Source organism: Mobula birostris, chromosome 19, assembly GCF_030028105.1.
Source record: "Mobula birostris isolate sMobBir1 chromosome 19, sMobBir1.hap1, whole genome shotgun sequence".
NCBI lineage: Eukaryota > Metazoa > Chordata > Chondrichthyes > Myliobatiformes > Myliobatidae > Mobula > Mobula birostris.
The window spans coordinates 1383657-1404526 of NC_092388.1; the positions used below are offsets into that span (position 1 = coordinate 1383657).

General features: G+C 41.5%; 1 protein-coding gene across 5 annotated transcripts in view; it reads right to left on the bottom strand.

Moving 5' to 3' along the window:
- Positions 1-7276: 7276 nt before the first annotated feature.
- The window catches only part of LOC140212379 (alpha-1,6-mannosylglycoprotein 6-beta-N-acetylglucosaminyltransferase A-like), a 157319-nt gene continuing 143725 nt past the window's right edge, over positions 7277-20870 (bottom strand). For 4 of the 5 annotated variants that reach the window (XM_072283104.1, XM_072283106.1, XM_072283103.1 and 1 more), the window contains 2 exons: positions 17349-17506; positions 7277-10871 (listed from right to left, as the gene is read on the bottom strand). In XM_072283104.1, the coding sequence (XP_072139205.1) occupies positions 10655-10871; positions 17349-17506 (375 nt within the window). In that variant the 3' untranslated portion in view covers positions 7277-10654. Of the gene's footprint in view, positions 10872-17348; positions 17572-20870 lie in introns of those variants that run through there. The other variant, XM_072283108.1, reaches the window with a different exon arrangement.

Sequence of the window (20870 nt, forward strand, 5' to 3'; positions counted from 1 at the left end):
TGGTTAAGATTTCAGAAAGATATACAGTCACACAGAAAAAACTTAATAATAATATAATTCAAGTGTCTGAGTGGCATTGTCCTGGTCCAGCTTGTTCTTCCACTGAGTGTACACTGGAGAGCAGCACTGGCATGAGGAGCCAGCTCCAAACCCAGTACGGATTCTAACACACCCAGCAGTGGGCCCCGCCCTCTCCCTTGGATGCCTGCAACAGGCCGCTACATCCAAGGTGAATATGCAGCTGAGGCCTAGTCCTTGACATAACCAAGGAAACGTCGCTCTCCTGCCGTCGGTCTCACCAATGAATGGACTTGCAGTATTGTATGTTATCATTGTCTAACAGAGTCCTATGATCTGAATAAAAACATCCAAGATAATCACTCATGCAGCTTGTTGGATCGCCTACTGTATTGGCACAGTGGTATACAACAAGCCCAGGCAACAACACAGCAATGATACGCAATAAGTCCGGCTCCATCACTATCGAGCAACTTGTTGATGAGATAGTGCTGCAGAACTTGATGTTCTTGGTATCCAGCAGTGACTTGTGATCATAAAAAAGACTTACAAGACAAACAAATGCATCTTGGATTGGACCTGAAGTGGCTCCAGTGTCTGAGTGTGTCGCCATCTTACTGGAAGATGGAGATAGAATGGACAGACAGTATCCTTTTTCCCAGAGTTGAAATATCTAATCCCAGAGGGCATGCATTTAAGGTGCAGGAGGTGATTTTGAAGGAGATGTGAGGGGCAAGTTGTCCTACACAGAGAGTAGCGGGTGCCTGGAATGCACCGCCTGGAGTGGTGGTAGTGGCGGATACATCAGAGACTTTTCAAAGATGTTTGGATAGACACACAAAAATGGAATGATATGGACTTTGTGTAGACAGAAGGGAGTAGTTCAGTTGGCCACTTGATCACTAATTTAATTGGTTCAGCGCAATATTGTTGGCTGAAGGGCCTGATCTTGTGTCGTACTGTCCTGTGTTTTATGGTGCCTCTCCTCCTTCACTGTCTCCCATGGTCCACTCTCCTCTCCTATCAGATTCCTTCTTTAGCCCTTTACCTCTTCCATCTATCACTTCCCAGCTCCTCACTTCATCCACCCCCCTCCCCCCTTACCATTTCCTCCTGACCAGGCTTCACCTATCACCTTTTATTTTCCCCACAATCTCATTTCAGCTTCTTCCCCCCTCCTTTTCAGTCCTGAGGAAGGGTCTCGGTCTGAAATGCCTACTGCTTATTCCTCTGCCTGACCTACTGCTGATTTCCTGCAGCATTTTGTGCTTGTTGCTGAACGTTTTCAGCATCTGTCACGTTGCTGAGAATCTCCACTCCATCAGCCAATTGCGGAATTTCCTTGCAGCCAACCATTTTAATTCCTGTCCCCGTTCCTGTCAGTCCATAGCCTCCTCTTTTACCATGATCAGACCACTGTCAGGGCGGAGGAGCAACACCTCATATTTCGTTGAGGTAGCCTCCAACCTGATGGCAAGAACATCAGCTTCTCCTTTTGATAATTTTCCCTGCCACCTCTCCTCTTCTTCTGTTCCCCACTCAGGCCTCTTACTTCTCACCTGCCTACCAACTTCCCGTGGTTTCCCTCCTTCTCCCCTTTCTCCTATGGTGCTCTCTCCGCCATATCAGATTCCTTCTTCTCCAGCCCTTCGTCATTCCCACTCACCTGGTTTCACCTATCTTCTTCTAGCTATCCTCCTTCCCCTCTCCCCAACATTTTATTTTGGTGTCTTCACCCTTCCTTTCCAGCCCTGAAGAAGGTTTTCAGCTCAAAATGCCAACTGCTTATTCATTTCTGTAGATACGGTCTTACTCGCTGAGCTCCTCCAGCTTTTTGTAAGTTGATTTGGAGAATCTCTTGTGTATATTCATAGGAGAATTGAAGCTTTCAAAATGCTTGCAATAGATTTTTAAAAATGTAGTTTGTGAGAATGTAGTCTGTTACTCCAGAATTATGTATTAAATAGATTTGCAGAATGAGCAGAATTGTTGAATCATCTATTCAAAAACAGCAGAGCCAACAGACCTCCTCATCACTGTTCTAAATGGACATCCCTTTACTCCGAGGCTGTGTCCCTCTGGTCCTAGACTCTCCCACCATAAGAAGCATCTTCTCCACATCCATTCTATCTAGGCCTTTCAAAATTCAATAGGTTTCAAAGAGATTCCCCCTCATTCTTCTAAACTCCAGGGAGTAGAAGCCCAGACCATCAAATGTTTGTTAGGTTTAATTTACTTTAGGATGAAAGGATGATCAGGTTTCAGGAACTCAAAACCAACCAAAAGTCAAAAATCAGGAGTGCTGGCTGGAGCTTTTAAAATACATTTGGAAACTTTCATCCTAACAGATGTTGCTGACTTACAAACTCAATCTCAAGGAAAGAAATTGAATAATATAGTTCAACGCACACAAAATGTTGGAAGAATGTGCAGGTCAGGCAGCATCCATGGAGGTGGATAAACAGCTAGAAGTGGGAAGATGCCAGGATAAGAGGTGGGGGGAGGTGAAGGGGGTCACGCTAAAAGGTGGTAGATGAAGCCAGGTGGCATCTTCCCCCTTCCTTTCCAGACCTGAAGAAGGGTCTCGGCCCAAAGCATTGACTGTTTATTCACTTCCACAGATGCTGCCTGACTTGTTGAGTTCTTCCAGCATCCTGTGAGTGTTACTCTGGATTTCCAGTATCTGCAGATTCTACTGTCTTTATAATATAGTTTGATACTTGTTTCATTCTTGACAATTATGAATTTAAAAATAATTACTAATTAAGTTCTCACTGTCCCTCCCTCCCTCTCATCTCTCCGTCCTGCTCAATGTCTCTTTCTCCTTCTCACTGTCTCTCCTTCCCTCACCCCCTCCCCTCTCTCTCACTGTCTCTCCCTCCCTCTCACCCTCTCCTTCCCTCTCACTATCTCTCACCCTCTCACTGGTTAGGTTAACTGGAAATGAATACCAATGAATTGATCCACTTGACCTGAAACAGGAGTATGTGGGCCATGGCAGTCAAAGCTCAAACTGGGCACGGCACCTGACGATGATGATGATGAATTTGGTTAACACAGAGTGGAGAAATAACATTAAAGACTCTCATCCATGCCGGTATCAGGTTAAATTATTAAATCCATATAAAATCAAATCTTTCAATAATCAGATGGCAAATAGAATAAAGAGTACCAAGTGAACAGCATGAAGTAGACTTTGGGGACATTTTGGAATGGTTAAGACCCATTAACTGTAACCGCTTTGCCATTAATTTTGGTTAGGATTTGTGTATCCTCGATAACCATGTTGATTTAATGAGCTTAAACCTTCTAAACGTTAGGATAAGCTGAAAAACAGAACGGTTAAAAAATAGATTAGAAAACTTACTGGAGCACATCTTCCAGGAAGTGGATATCTGGGAAGTACAAAGTGTTCATTGGTATTGAAATTGCTTTATTGTTGTCACATGTACTGAGATACAGTGAAAGACTTGTCTTGCATACTGTTCAAACAGATCAAGTCATTACACGGCGCATTGAGGTAGAACAAGGTAAAACAATAACAATGCAGAATAATGTGTAACAGTTACAGAGAAAGTGCAGGGCAGGGAACCAAAAAAGTGCAGGATCCTAATGAGGTAGGTTGTGAGGTCAAGAGTACATCTTATTGTGCAATGGGTCCATTCAAAATTCTGTTGACAGCCGGATAGGAGCTGTCCTTCAGCCTGGTAGTACATGCTATCTTCTGCCTGATAGGAGAGGGGAGGAGAGAGAACGGGCAAGGTGGGTAGGGTCAATGGTTATGCTGGCTGCTTTACTGAGCAGCCAGAAGTGTAGACAAATCCCATGGAGAGTAGTCCGGTTTTTGTAACGTGCTGAGCTGTGTCCACAACCCTCTGCTGTTTCTTGTGGTCACACCTTGAGGATTTATCTACCCTAATTTACATGCCAGACATTCTCCTCCCCTCTTCCAGCAGGCAGAAGATACAAAAGCCTGAAAGCATGAGCCACCAGGCCCAAGGACAGCTGCTATCCTGCACGATTATGTAGTTCTCTGCTATGGTAAGATGGATTCATGACCTTACAGTCAATCTGATCTTGCAACTTATTGTCTACCTGCACTGCACTGCACTTTCTCTGTAGCTTTTACACTCTATTCTGCATTCTGTTTTCATTTAACCTTCTTCTACCCCAATGTACTGTGTAATGATTTGATCTGTATGCAAGGTAAGCCTTTCACTGTACCTCAGTATATTTGACAATAATAAACCAGTTCCAATTCCAGTGAGGTTAAATAAACAAACCTCAGAGGACAGCACTGGAAATTCTTGCAGGATGATGAAATTCACAGATCAACTCTTTCGTTTGAAATGTTTGTCATTCTGAAATCCTGGATTATCAATTCCACTTCCCTAGTTTACAGTGCAATGAATATTTGAATAAGTACAAGGCACAATAACCAGAGATCGATAAATATACCTAGAAATAAGTAGACAAGAGAACATACAAATTTCTGAAAGATCGACTCTTTAGTTCAAACTCTATAAAATGATTAAGATATTAACCATGAGCTGCAAGGCTGCAGGACCAGACAGAATCCTAGGGCGGGTACTGAGGATATGCGCAGCACAACTGGCAGGTGTGTTTACAGTGTAGAGTGCCCTCCTGCTTCAAAACATCCACCATTGTCCCTGTACCTAAAAAGACCAAGATAACATGTCTGAACGACTGGCGTCCTGTCATACTCACCTCAATAATAAGCAAATGCTTTGAGAGGCTGGTCAAGGACTACATCTGCAGCATGCTGCCACCCACACGGGATCCACTACAATTCGTCTACCGATACAACCGATCAACACACGACGCAAGAGCCACAACTCTACAATCCGTCCTTACACATCTGGAGAAGAGGGATGCTGATGTGAGAATGCTGCTCTTGGACTACAGTTCAGCATTCAACACCATAATCCCCTCGACAAGAAACTCAGAGACCTCGGCCTTCGCCCTGCCTTGTGTAGCTGGATCCTGGACTTTCTGTTGGATCACCGGTGGGTGATAAGAGTGGGCTCCCCCACCTCTGTCCCTCTGACATTCAACACCGGAGCCCCTCAGGGCTGTGTCCTAAGCCCCCTCCTTTACTCTCTGTATACCCATGACTGTGTCGCCAACCACAGCTCCAATCTGCTAATTAAATTTGCTGATGATACTACACTGATTGGCCTAATTTCAAGTAATGATGAGGCATCCTACAGAGAGGAAGTCATCACCCTGACACAGTGGTGTCAAGAAAGCAACCTCTCCTTCAACATTGCAGAAACAAAGGAGCTGGTTGTGGACTACAGGAGGAATGGAGACAGGCTAGCCCCTATCTACATCAATGGATCTGGGGTTGAGGAGGTGAACAGCTTTAAATTCCTCGGCATACACATCATCCTGGACCTCACGTGGTCTGTACACAGCAGCTATGTGGTGAAAAAGGCATAACAACGCCTTTTTCACCTCAGATGGTTGAGGAAGTTTGGTGTGGGTCCCCAAATCCTATGAACTTTCTACAGGGGCACAACTGAGAGCATCCTGACTGGCTGCATCACTACCTGGTATGGGAACTGTACTTCCCTCAATCGCAGGACTCTGCAGAGAGTGGTGCGGACAGCCCAGCGCATCTGTAGATGTGAACTTCTCAATATTCAGAACATTTACAAAGACAGGAGTGTAAAAAGGGCCTGAAGGATCATTGGGGACCTGAGTCATCCCAACCACAAACTGTTCCAGCTGCTACCATCCAGGAAATGGTACCGCAACATAAAAGCCAGGACCAACAGGCTCCAGGACAGCTTCTTCCACCAGGCCATCAGACTGATTAATTCATACTGATACAATTATATTTCTATGTTATATTGACTGTCCTGTTGTACATAATATTTATTATGAATTACTATAAATTGCACATTTAGACAGGGACGTAACATAAAGATTTTTACTTGTCATCTATATGAAGGATATACATAAATAAATTCAATACAATTCATTCTTTTCCTTTTTGGCTTTTTAGCCATGAAGAAATTAGGTCCATGCAATAGAGATAGTTATATGTTGTGGGAAGCTTTCTCAGAACTCAGCAATAATTGTCGATTATTGTTGAATTATTTTTTCTGTAAAACCTGTACCATTTTGTCCTTATGCATGACTTGCCTCATCAGAGATTAAGGGAGCTAGGGCTTTACTCTTTGGAGAGGAGGAGGATGAGAGGAGACATGATAGAGGTGTACAAGATAATAAGAGGAATAGATAGAGTGGATAGCCAGCGCCTCTTCCCCAGGGCACCACTGCTCAATACAAGAGGACATGGCTTTAAGGTAAGGGATGGGAAGTTCAAGGGGGATATTAGAGGAAGGTTTTTTACTCAGAGAGTGGCTGGTGCGTGGAATGCACTGCCTGAGTCAGTGGTGGAGGCAGATACACTAGTGAAGTTTAAGAGACTACTAGACAGGTATATGGAGGAATTTAAGGTGGGGACTTATATGGGAGGCAGGGCTTGAGGGTCGACACAACATTGTGGGCCGAAGGGCCTGTTCTGTGCTGTACTATTCTATGTTCTATGTTCTAATTCCCCCCTCCCCCACAGGTGGTGCTGATCTACAGAGTCCCTCCAGCAGATAGTACGTAGCTCCAGATTGTAGAATCCAAAGTCTCCGTTTTTGTTGGTAAATGAAATACCATGGCAGATTATCACCAAAGCAAAGGTGAAAATCTGGCTCCAATTTACATTAGTATGTAAATTGTACAGATTTACGTTATTACACAAATTTGTACTTGAGAATGATAAAAAACTGAGCGGTTCACCGGAGTCTCTTTTCCCCCCGTTTGTGAAATTTATCAGGAGCATTACAGACAAAGAGCCTGAAGCATTATTGAAGATCCCTACCACAATCTCTCTGACCCTCTACTGTCAGGAAGGAGGTACAGGAGCGTCAGGACCAGGACTGTCAGACTGGGTAACAGTTTCTTCCCTCGGGCTGTGAGACTAATGAGTACCCTGTCACCACCGAGGTCTCGTCACCAGGACAGTGAACCGTTTAATGTTTACCTATGCTGTGCAGTACATGCATTTTTGAATTATATTTTATTAACTTAATTATGGTAATATTTTGTTTTATGTGCTGTGTGTGATATATGTTTTGTGGGTGCACCGTGTTCCAGAGGAACGTTGTTCTATTTGGTTGATTACACAGTATGTAGTCAGATGACAAATAACTGGAGCTTGGACTTACTTTCAGCATTCATTTTAATGAAAAATCAAACAATCATTTCACCAGTGCTTAGCATTTTCTTCCACAGTGTCTTCACAATATAATATTATATTACTTGGAAGGAATAAGCTTTGTAATTATTGCAGATGTGTATTCTTTTTAGCTCTTTACATTCAAATGGTATAATATTTTACCATATTCATTTGTTGTGTACTCACTGGTTAAACAGTAATATTTTAATTTTTCTTTCTTTTTTCCTTCCTATTGGAAAGGCATTGAAACTCTCAGTGAGATATGCTGTTAGTGGCCTGTGTTCTCTGGTACCTCAGCACAGTATTGATTGTTGATAATGGATGCTTGTGTTGAAAAGCAGATCCTGATCACCCCCCCCCCCTTATTTAATATGCTCACAGCTGGTGAGTCAATATGTCCACCAGAATTGAAAAGTTTGATCCACTGGCAATGAGTGTAACAGTGGAAACTGATCTGTCTGACATTAGCTAACATCACAGATCAAAGACAGCTCTTGTGAATTTCCTGTTTTCTGACTCGGACATTTTTGGAATAAATTCACCAAGCCATTAGAAAACCCTGAGTGATGTGTAATAGATCTAGCAGCTATTATAGAATGTGAAGTACAAAAGTATTTTAAAATAAGCAGATTTACATTACAAATAGCATAACAACAGTAGGAAATAACTCAAAATACAAATAGAAAATATACAACATTGTAAATACAGAACCTATCCAAACTTCGCTTAAGTGTTGAAATTGAGCTCGCATGAACCAGTCATTCTCAATGTAGGCCATATGGCCCTCCCAGGGGGCCATGCCAGATTTCGTAGGGGCCACAGGATTTTCTGAATAGGCCATAAGTTTTCTGTTTTAATGAAATATTACTAAAATAAAAATACAAAAAAAGTGAATATATGTAATTTAATTGGAAGCCTGAATATGAAATGAATGGGAAAATATGCTAGATTATGCAAATGAGGCAGCAAAACAGTTTAGCATGTGTGTAGTGGCACGTCAATCGTTACCTGTATCCAGCGTAACCACGCACAGTCACTGCTCAGAGGTAAGTGAATGTCACAGGTGAGCCATGAACAAAAAAAGTCTGAGAACCACTGATCTAGACAACATCTGTTTTCAAAAGATGATTGAAAAACAGCATAAATAAAAACCTTATTTTATTTTTCTGATAGATTTAATTAAATATTTTGAAAGAAAATAAGTTTCTAAGATATGCAGGTGCATAATCATTTACAAATACAATCTGATCTTGAAAAATTACTGACGAGTTGATAAATATTTTGTAGTGTTGGTGAGAGTTTGGACAAACTATTCATCCATAAATTTGAAAAATCTTTAACTTTCTTCAACACCACTGATAATATACAGCCATTTCAGTTCGTATTTTCTGCTTATGTCTGGAATTAACTTGAACCCACAGAATCATTAGAGCTGAAGGCATTGTAAGTTAAGCACAGTGGATGAAATCTTTCATTTTATTCTGGAAATTGTAAGATATGATTGTTGCTCCTTTCTGAGATCAAGTCCAAAGTTTATCCCTTTACACGCACATTCTTAGTGAAAGTCGGCCCAATAATACCTGTCACTTAAACTCAGCCAGAAGCTCTCTTCCATTACTATTACTGAACCTTCCACAGATGGTCTGCTCTATACATGCACTAAGCCTAACCTGTGTCTATGCTCCCGGTGTCTGATTCTGTTATTGGCTTTGAATTTCCACTTTGTCTGCAGATTGGCTGCAGTTTTTCTTTGCCTGTGGAAGTCCAGATCATGTTGTGTATGGGAATTAGAGTTATTGTATGTACCAATACGTACTTGGTCACCTTCGTTGTAAATGTAGACGGGTATCATCTCTCTTCTGTCCTCATGAATTGATTACCCTTTGCAGCTATTTTTTAGGATGGTAAAAGACTTCCAGTTTTGTAATGGTAATTGGGTAAGATCCCAAATTTCCTTCCATCAGTGAACCAGAGAGTTGTTTCATGGTTACCACTGATGACTTTTATCTTATTTATTTTTATTTAGCGATAAAGTGCAGAGTAGGCCTTCCAGTTGTCAGAACCATTGGCAACCTCAATTTAACTCTAACTTAAAGTCAGGAGGATTCACAATTAGCCTACCAAGTACATCTTTGGACTGTAGAAGGAAACCAGAGCACCCATTTCCAAGCTTTTATGTAACTATTTGTATTTAAAGAAAATGTAACCTCATGTTTTCCAATCAATGATCCAGTAACTTTAACCAATTACAATAGAGAAGTAAGGAAGGCAGACAAATGGGGTTGAGAGGGAAATTACCTCACTACTATTTTAAAAAATTTCTGTTTTTGCACTATTATCTTAATTTAACCATTTAATATACATATATATACTTAATGTAATTCAGTTTTTCCCCATATTTATCATGTATTGCATTGTACAGCTGCTGCAAAGTTAACAAATTTCACAACATATGTCATACGACATTAAACCTGACTCTGATTATCAGCCATGATGGGATAGTGAAGCAGACTTGAAAGGCCAAATTCTGCTCCTTTGTCTCATTGTCAAATGGTCTAAAGTGATTAAGCAATTTGACTAGTATCAAGATGCTTGGGCAGGGCTCAAGAGATAAAAGACACAAAGCAGATATGAGTTTATATTCAAGAAAATGAAAAAAAAATCAAAAATGAGATATTAGGATCAGTAATGGTGACCGTGCAATCACAGGATTGTTGTAAAAGCCCATCTGATTAATGGTGTTCTTCACAACACTCTCATGTGTCTAGCCTGCATGTGACTTCGGACCCACTAATCTATTAAATTACAGGATGTTGGTAACAATGTTGGAAACATATTTAGGTAACAGAGAACTCCTTCCAGAGCTCTCTTTGATTCCTTCAAACCTGACTTTAGTGTACAATTTCAAAAAACTGACGCCTTAATGTCAGAATGTGGAACTCTGTAGGTTGGAGATTGGTACACCTAACCGATATCTCTGAAGGTATGCACAGCTCTGAATATCATTACAGCTTCCAAGACTGGAGTGTAAAACACAAAGAGATTTTAAAGTTCCACAATGTGATTGAAAGGATAATATAACAGAAAATGCTGGAAGTACTCAGCAGGGCAGGATACATCTGTGGGGAGAGAAACAGAGTTAAAGTTTCACATCAAAGAGTGAGATGCTGAGTATTTCCAGCAGGTTTTGGTTTTATTGTCCATTTTCAGCATCTGCAGTATTTTTGTTTTCAGATTTTGAGAGTTTCTATGTTGTCAATGCGTGCTTTCCCATCTGATCACCGATGTAATCTGTTGCTGTAAAATCACTGGCAGATTGGTACTTGTTAACTCGTTTGAAGGTAGTTGGTTCTTTAGTTTCTGTAAACATGCAGATTAGTTGTCCATTTTGCTTTCCAGACAGCCCTGGCAGAATGCAACTTGTCCTTTGACGTAATCTCGGCATGGACAGATTCTATTGTAATACTCATGTGAACCCGCACAGCTGAAGAGTAGGTAATCTGACTGAAGCAGACACAGCTGGTTCTCAGGGTTATATGCAGGCAAATATAGATCACTTTCCTTTTTGGAGGTACTGCAGATTATCTTGTATCTGCAAAAGAAGTACATCATTTGTACAAATCTCATTGATTTTTCCATCATAAAATTTAAAGTATTGTTCCCAGTGTGTCTACAGAATATTCAGAAACAAACTCCAGATCCCAGTCCGTTCCAGACCCTGGTCCATTTCAGCAACAAATTCCAGTCAATTTCATTTTATCTCTTCATAATATGTTAAATTAAATTAGATTTATGAAGTCATATATGTAGTGACATAAAATAGAGTTAATAATTTTATATATTATATTACAAGCTACAAGCATATGTTTTTTTCTGTTCCTGCTAGATTTTGTTTGCAGTATGTTCAGTTCAGCAGTAAGAATTGTGATGGTATTTTGAAGTTCTAAACTCAAAGATCTTAAACCCTATCCGATATAGATAGTCAAGAGTACCCTCTCTAAATGGAGATTATACTGTAACCACCCAACATCTAAAAACTTGTTCACTTCCCTGTTTATTCTCCACGGTGAGTCCCATCTCCCCACCAAGGAGAAGACACATCGATTAAAACACAATTCATTTATTTTTAGGGATATACATTTAACTCCAAACACATTCTTAAAACACCTTTAAAACCGACAGAGGATTCTCTATCTCTGTGTTGTGAACCCATGGAAAGCACCTGGCCCAGACAGGGTACCTGTCCATATACTAAAGACCTGTGCTGATCAACTGGCTGGAGTGTTCACTGAGAACTTGAACTTCTCGCTTTGGCAGTCCAGGATACCAACCTGCTTCAAGCAGACTTCAGATATACAGGTGCCCAAGAAAAACGTGGTAAGTGGCCTCAATAACTATTGTCCAGTAGCACTTACATCCACTGTGATGAAGTGCTTTGAGAGATTGGTGATGAAACCTATCAAATCCCACCTGAGAAACGACTTGGATCTGCTCTAATTTGCCTGCCTTCACAACAGCTCACCAGTAGATGTAATTTCATTGGCTCTTCACTCAACCCTGGAACATCTGGACGTTGAAGATGCATACATCAGGATGCTCTTCATTGACTACAGCTTGACATTCAACACTATTATCCCCTCAGAGCTAATCAATAAGCTCCAAGACCTTCGTCTCAATATCTCCTTGTGCAACTGGATCCTTGATTTCCGCACTTGTAGACCCCAGTCGGTTCAGATTGGCAATGACATCTCCTCCACAATCCCCATCAGCACAGGTACACCACAGGGCTGAGTGCTTAGTCCCCGTTCTACTTGCTTTACACTTATGACTGTGAGGCTAAGCACAGCTCCAGTGCCATATTTCAGTTTGCTGATGACACCACTGTCACTGGCTGAATCGAAGGTGCTGATGAATGAGCATTCGGGAGGGAGGCTGAGAGGTGCCACAACAACCTCACATAAGCACTGGAGTGCCAATACAAAGAAAGCTCGGCAGCACCTTCGCTTTCTTAGAAATTTCTGAGGATTTGGCATGTCATCTTAAACTTTGACAAGCTCCATAGATGAGGGAGAGCATATTGACTGGCTGCATCACAGCCTGGTATGGAAACACCAAGGCCCTTGAACGGAAAAACCTTCAGAACGTAGTGGATACGGCCCAGTCCATCATGAGTAAAGCCCTCCCACCATTTACACAGAGTGCTGTCACAAAAAAGCAGCACCTATCATCAAGGAGCCTCATCATTTAGGTCACGCTCTCTCCTTGCTGAACCATCAGGAAGGAGGAACAGGAGCCTCAGGATTCACACCATCAGGTTCAGGAGCAGTTATTACCACTCAACCATCAGGCTCTTGAAGCAGAGGAGATAACTTTACTCCACTTGCCACAGGGCTCTGGGGAAGCTCAGACATGGCAAAGCATTGGGACCGGACGGTGTGAACCCCAGGATCCTGAAGGAGTGTGCTGAGCAGCTGTGTGGAGCTCTCCAGCACATTTTCAATCTGAGTCTCAGCCTGGAAAGAGTCCTGACTGTGTGGAAAACATCATGTGTGATCTCAGTACCCAAGAAGGGCCAATGGAAAGTCTTGAATGACTACCGTCCAGTGGTCCTGACCTCACACGTCATGAAGACCCTAGAGAGGCTGGTCCTGGCTCACCTCTGACCCCTGGTCAGATCAGCCCCCAGTCCCCTGCAGTTTGCCTACCAGGAGCACAATGGAGTCCCGATGCTGTCATCTACCTGCTGAACAGAGCCTACTCCCATTCGGATAAGCAGGGCAGCACTGTGAGGATCGTGTTTTTTTGATTTCTCAAGTGCCTCCAATACCATACAGCCCTCATTGCTGGGAAAAAGCTCTTTCATTGTATCCTGGATAATGGACTACTTGACTGGCAGACCACAGTTTGTGCGGTTTTAGAGTCATGTGTTAAACATGGTAATAAGCAGCACTGGGACTGTATTGGCTCCCTTCCTGTTCACCCTGTATTCCTCAGACTTTAGATACAAACTGAGTCCTGTCATCTGCAGAAATTCTCTGATGACTCAGCAATAGTTGGGTGTATAAAGCGATGATAGCAGGATGAATGCAGGCCCTGGTGAAGGCCTTTGTCAAACGGTGAAAGCTGAATCATCTGCAGTTCAACATCAGTAAGACAAAGATGATGGAGACCAGCTTCAGGAAGACTGAGCCTGCACTGCTCCCTGTTAATTTTGATGGTGAGGACGTGGATGTGGTGAGGACCTATAAGTACCTGAGGGTGCACCTGGATGACAGACTTGAGTGGAGCTCCAACACACAGGCTATGTACAAGGAAGGCCAGAATCCCCTCTACTTCCTGCGGAGACTAAGGTCCTTAGGAGTATGTAGGCCCCTCCTTCACAGGTTCTACTGGTCTGTTGTTGCCAGTACAATCTTCTATGCAGTGATGTGCTGGGGCAATGGCATCAACAAGGGTGAGGTCTGGCTCTGTTATAGCAATCAAACTGGATACATTGGAGGCTGTGGTAGAACAAAGGACCCTACAGAAAATCGTGGAAATCCTGGACAATGTTTCTCACCTTCTACAGGTCACCTTGGCTAAACAGAGGAACACTTTTAGTAACAGACTAAGACAACTGTGCTACTCCAAAGAGCGCTATATGAGGTCATTCTTACCCTCGGCCCTGAGGCTCTATAATGAGTCAATCTCTAGCTGGGGAAGTGATGGCCCCCTCCTCTTAGACTGTTTGTGGTAACTTATTTCTTATTCTTTTTACTTCTTTTCTAATATTTATAACTGTGCACTTGTAATGCTACTGTGACACTCTGATTTCCTTTGGGATCAATAAAGTATCTATCCCATCACTGGAAGACTACACCTACAGGACAGACACCAGTGTGCAAAAGACAACAGACTGTGCAATAGAACATAGAAATTTACAGCACACTACAGGCCCTTCGGCCCACAATGTGCCGACCATGTAACCTATTCTGGAAACTGCCTAGCATTTCCCTATCGCATAGCCCTCTATTTTTCAAAGCTCCATGTACTTATCTAGAAATCTCTTTAAAAACTCTATTGCATCCACAAATACAAAAAAAAAGAAAAAATAACAATAAATAAATAAATGAGCAATAAATATCAAGTAGCGTTGGCGTGTGGCCAAGTGGTTAAGGCGTTCGTCTAGTGATTTGAAGGTTGCTAGTTCGAGCCTCAGCTGAGGCAGCGTGTTGTGTTCTTGAGCGAGGCACTTAATCACACATTGCTCTGCGACGACACTGGTGCCAAGCTGTATCAGCCCTAGTGCCCTTCCCTTGGACAACATCGGTGGCGTGGAGAGGGGAGATTTGCAGCATGGGCAACTGCCGGTCTTCCATACAACCTTGCCCAGGCCTGCGCCCTGGAAACCTTCCAAGGTGCAAATCCATGGTCTCATGAGACTAACGGGTGCCTATATATAAATATCAAGAACAGGAGATGAGGAGTCTTTGAAAGTGAATCATAGGTTGTGGGAATAAGTCAGTCATCTCATATTCTCAATATTTATTGCATATTTATTTTTTATTATTTTGTTTGTTTTTTTCTTTGTATTTGCCATGAATGCCCGCAGGGAAATGAATCTCAGGTTTGTACATGGTGGCATATATGTACTCTGATAATTAATTTACTTGGAAATTTCTATCTTAAAATCATTACTCAGTTACAAACCATTTCTAAAATAATTCTAAACCATTCCTAGGAAATATCATATACTGCATGTATAAAGTCACCCAAGGGGCAGAAAGAAGGTGTTAATGTAGAGCAACACACACAAAATGCCAGAGGAACTCAGCAGGCCAGGCAGCATCTATGAAAAAAAGTACAGTCGATGTTTCAGGCCGAGAATCCTGATAAAGGGTCTCGGACCAAAGCGTCGACTGTACTCTTTTGTATAGATGCTGCCTCGCCTGCTGAGTTCCTCTAGCATTTTGTGTGTGTTGTTTGGATTTCATCTGCAGATTTTCTCCTGATTGTAAATGTAGAGAGCAGTTTAGGTTTATTAGGAATGGTTAAGGAACATCAAGAAGAATGATAGAAAGACGGGATGAACTAGAATCCATTCCGCTGCTTTTGATTTCTGTGATGGACGATTCATTCACCTGAATCGTTGGTATGTCTTTTTAGTTTATCGCAATTGTACCTGTATTTTGGAAATCCTTTCTGTTCTGGGTAACTTCATGCATATCTGATATTTCCTCAGATGTCCTTTCAACACAAATGCTCTTAAAGCTTGGAGACACAAGTCAAACTACCATCAATTAATGCTGTGAAGCTAACTTTTCTGAGTACATAAACACCCAACATTAATAGATCAGTTATTAATATGCTGAACGATTGTTCAGGTGTGCCAGCTTCCTTGAAGTAAGGAACTTAGTGAGATTTATCTGTTTTGAAACAAGCCAAATTAAATAACTCATTGTCTTGTACTGTACCTCTTGAGCAGCATAAACCAGGTATGTGAGCTAAATCTACAGACAACGCACCTGCTATATACAAAGCTTGTTTGCAAAGCTGTGTTTTCAAACTTCTAACTGATTACTGCTTTCTATTTACATCTGAAGACTGAAGACTGGGCTCTGCTTACAACCAGAAGCTAAACAATATTAATTGGAAGTCTAACCTACAAGTGTTTAATCTTTACAAGTGGCATCTGCTGTGTTTTGGCCCAGGATGTGAATATCCATCACAGAATAAACTTTATTCATAAAAGAATACTGGTACTTGTGAAATCATCAACTGACTTATGAACCCAAATCTTTATAGTTTATCTTATGAACACTGTCTGTGATTTTGTTTTGTTCTATCTCTCATTAAGGATACACTTTACTTGCAAATACTTTTACATATATTAGCATCTTATCCATCATCTGGAGAAGTTACAATGTTAGTGTCATCGAATGAGCTGGGAATATTTTGTCCCAGAGAGGTACGTTTTAACTGGAGTAAATTTAAATTTAATAATACTTATATTTTTTCCCTTTTTTCTAAAAATTTTTCTTAGAAAATGATTAGCTTATGGTGGGGGAGTCTAGGACCAGAGGACACAGCCTCAGAATAGCATGGAAATGAGAAGGAATTTCTTTAGCCAGAGTGTAGTGAATCTGTGGAATTCATTCCCATAGGCAGCTGTGGAGGCCAAGTCATTGGGTGCAGTATATTTAAGGCAGCGGTTGATAGATTCTTGATTAGTCAGGGCGTGAAGGGTTACAGGGGGAAAGCAGGAGATTGGGGTGGAGGGGAAAAATGGGTCAGCCGTGATGAAAATGGTGGAGAAGACTCAATGGGCCAAATGGCCTAATTCTGCTCCTGTATCTTATGGTCTTACGAATTACAAACTGTATTGATTAGATTACTTTAATCAGTTTTGATACTGATTTATTCTTTTTGTGTTAACATTATACATTGGTCCTGTGAACTGGCAAACACAAATGCTGCTCATTCTCAGTCACAGTTTAAAGAAACTGACACTTAAATGTGTCGATTTGTTCCTTATTTTGCTTTATCTGTAAGTATAGCAGAAACCCTACAAATGAGTTTCAATGTTTACTGTTTTATATAATGAAAATCCTTTATTAAAGTTAATCACAGAACACCGAATTTAGAACATTCTAGCAGAGTACAGGCCCTTCAGCCCATGATGTGGCACCAACCTCTTAAGTTACTCTAAGATCAATCTAACCCTTTGCTCCTCTGTAGACCTCCAGTTGTTTGCTGATATTTGTACATCTGTATGTACTAATGCTGTCAGAAAGGGCAATTGAATATCAAAATGATGTCTTTTTATGTTTTACAATGCCGTGTGCCTGGGAAACGCGGAAGAGGAAGGCAAAGAGGACAATATATGGACACTGTGAAAGAACTAACAGATCTAAGTGTGCGAGATATCATTGACACTGCGAGGGATTGTTTGATGTGGAGAGCCATGATTGCCCAAGCGTATAACACACAAGGCACAGGAAGAAGAGGAAGTATGCACTAAAATTAGGTTCTCTGAGTAAGATGAAATGTGAATATTTATCTCTAGTGAAGGTATTGTGGTCACCCTTACCTCTGGAGCTCAGCCACTTTGTTGAGATGGTAGAAGAAAGCAGGCTCACAAATTAGTTGCTCTTTCTGGCAGACTTCGACACACGATTGAGAGGGTTTGGCCACTTTAACTCTAAGTGCACTAATTGGTGGCCATATTTCCCTTTGGAGGCAGAAATCCTGCAACAATATTTCCAGTGTCAGGTGTGAGCAACCATATGCAGTGACAGCAGCAAAGCCACCACCTAGAAGCAGAAGTTCAAAGCTGTATCTTCGCGAACTCTGCGATGGCATGTATACAGAGTACTAGTCCAGTTTAGCAAGTGCTTTGGAGCATCCTGTGATAATTAATTCAATTCTACCCATTCTCTAAATAGCTATGTGTCAAACAATATCAGAATTACATATCACTGACATATGTTGTGAAATTTGCTATTTTGCAGAATATACTGTCAATTACAATAATAATAAGTAAGTAGTGAGGTAGTGTTCATGGACCTCTCAGAAATGCCGGAGGCAGAGAAGCTGATCCTAATGTGTTGAGTGTGTGTCTTCAGGCTCCTGTACCTCCTGCCTGTTGGCAAAAAGGAGAAGAGGGCAATACAACACCTTTATGGTCTTTACCTCAGTACTTGGGCCTCAATCGCTGTGATAGTGAAACCGAAAGCTGTACATATCGAAACTGACGACAGAGTTACACAGCAGAGAAACAGGTAATTCTGGTTCAGCCTGCCCACATTGACAGCAGTGCCAATCCAGGCCAAACTCGTCTGTCTGTACTACGCCTTCATCCTTCCACTCCTGATCCTAAACGTACATTAATAATGATGACAGTCTTTAAGAAGGGAGGGAGGCAGGAAAAAGGAAATTCTAGGACAGATAGCCTAACCTCGGTAGTTGGGAAGATGTTGGAGTCGATTGTTAAGGATGAGGTTTAGGAGTAATTGGTAAACATATAACATACGCCAAAGTCGGCATTATTTCCTTCAGGGGAAATCTGTTGGAACTCTTTGGGGAAATACAAGCAGGACAGACCGAGGATGCCCAGTGGATGTTGTGTACTTGAATTTTCAGAAGGTTTTTTGACAGGCTGCCACACATGAAGCTGCTCAACAAGTTAAGAGCCCATGGTATTACAGGAAAGGTTCTAGCATAGATTGAAAATTGGCTGACTGGCAGCAGGTACAGAGTGGGAATAAAGGGGGTCTTTTTTGGTTGGCTGCCGGTGACTAGTGGTGTTGTGTAGGGATCAGTGTTGGGACCACTTCTTTTCACATTGTATGTTGGTGATTTTATGGCTTTGAGGCTAAGTTTGTGGATGATATGAAAATAGGTGGAGGGGCAGATAGTGCTGAGGAAGCAGAGGGGCTAAAGAAAGACAGGCAGATGAGGAGAATGGGCAAAAAGGTGGCATATGGAATACGGTAGCAGGAAATGTATGGTTGTGCACTTTGGTAGAAGGAATAAAAACATATACTATTTTCTAAACAGGGAAAAAATTCAAAAGTCAGATGTGCAAAGGGACTTGGGAGTCCTCAAGCAGAATTCCATAAAGGTTAACTTGCAGGCTGAGTCAGTGGTGAGGATGCAAATGCAATATTAGCACTCATTTCGAGAACAAGGATTTGGTGCTGAGGCTTTATAAGGCATTGGTCAGACCACACTTGAAGCATTGTGAGCACTATTTTGGACCCCTTATCTAAGAAAAGTGTGCTGGCGTTGGAGAGAGTCGAGAGGAGGTTCATGAGAAGGATTCTGGGAATGAAAGGATGAATGTATGAGCAGCATTTGATGGCTCTGGGCCTGTACTCGCTGGAGCTTTGAAGAATGAAGGGGAATCTCATTGAAACCTATTAATAGGTTGAGTGAACTTGGCCTTTTCTCCTTGGAGCGACGGAGGATGAGAGGTGCCCTGATAGAGGTGTATAAGATGATGAGAGGCATTGATTGTGTGGACAGTCAGAGGCTTTTTCCCAGGGCTGAAATGGTTGCCACAAGAGGACACAGGTTTAAGGTGCTGTGGAGTAGGTACAGAGGAGATGTTGGGGTAAGTTTACTCAGAGAGTGGTGAGTGCATGGAGTGGGCTGCCGGCAACAGTGGTGGAGGCAGATACGATAGGGTCTTTTAAGAGACTTTTGGATAGGTACATGGGGCTTAGAAAAATAGAGGGCTATAGGTAAGCCGAGTAATTTTTAAGGTAGGGACATGTTTGGCACTATGGTGATATGACGTGTCAGAACATGATTGGAAAGACTTCTGAGCATGCGCAGAAATGATAGAATGATCTGGAACATGGCTTGGTAAAAACGTGGTTTGGTTTTGTTGCTGTAAATAAAAGTTCTGTGTCTTCCAGAATATGATTCTTTGTTGTTAACCCATGGTACATATTAATATAAGAACACAACATGGTGTCAGAGGTCGGTCTGGAAGAATAATACATTCGCTAACACAGGAGAAGAGAAGATGATCGAAGAAAAAAAGAGTTCAAACTGTTTTGGTGTTTGCTAACAGCTTTAAAAATGGAAGGTTTGCAACCTCCACCAACACTTCAGCTGACTGGAAACGTAGTTGAGAACTGGAGAAAATTCAAGTAGCATTTTGAAATATATTTATTGGCGATTGGAGCTAACAGAAAACCAGAAAAAAATGAAAGCTGCACTTCTACTTCATATAATAGGTGACGATGCAATTGAGGTATATAATCATTTTATTTTTGAAAATGGAGATAATTTGAAGTTAAAATCGATAATGGAAAAATTTGAAGCATTTTGTATACCGAAGCGTAATTTGATGTATGAAAGGCATAAATTTTTTACATGTGCGCAGAGAGCTGGTGAAACAATTGATCAATATGTTACTGAATTGAGACACCGGAGCAAAACATGCGAGTTTGCAGAACTGACAGGCTCTCTCATTAAAGACAGAATTGTTTGTGGCATTTGGGATAATGGTCTGAGAGAAAGACTGTTAAGAGAACAAGATTTAGACTTGGGGAAAAAGCTTTGATACTCTGCAAAGCTTCAGAAACCGTGATGTCGCAGGCTAAGGAACTTTTCACTGAGAGCTGCCATGTAGACACTGTGGAAAAGCGCAAACATATTAGAAATAATAATAAAACAACAACAAAACCAACAGAGAGCAAGACGTCATCTGAGAGAAAAAAGCTATGTGATCACTGTGGGAGGCAGCACCGGCCTAAACAGTGTCCAGCATATGGGAAAATATGCAACGACTGCGGTAAGAGGAATCATTTTTCACGTTATTGCAGAAGTAGAAAGAAAATAAAACAGGTAAATGCAGTGCTTGAAAATGAACTTGAGGAGTTCTATATAGATGTGCTTTGTGAAAACAAACAAAGTAAGAATGACTGCAAGTGAACCAAAACAATATTCTGTTTAAACGTGACACTGGAGCACAAGTAAATGTTCTTGCAGAATCTGAGTTTATTGCATTAAAGCCAAGACCAAAGTTACATAAGACAAATATAAAAGTGACTGGGTATTCAGGTGCAGACATTCTTGTTAAAGGAACATGTGTGGCAAA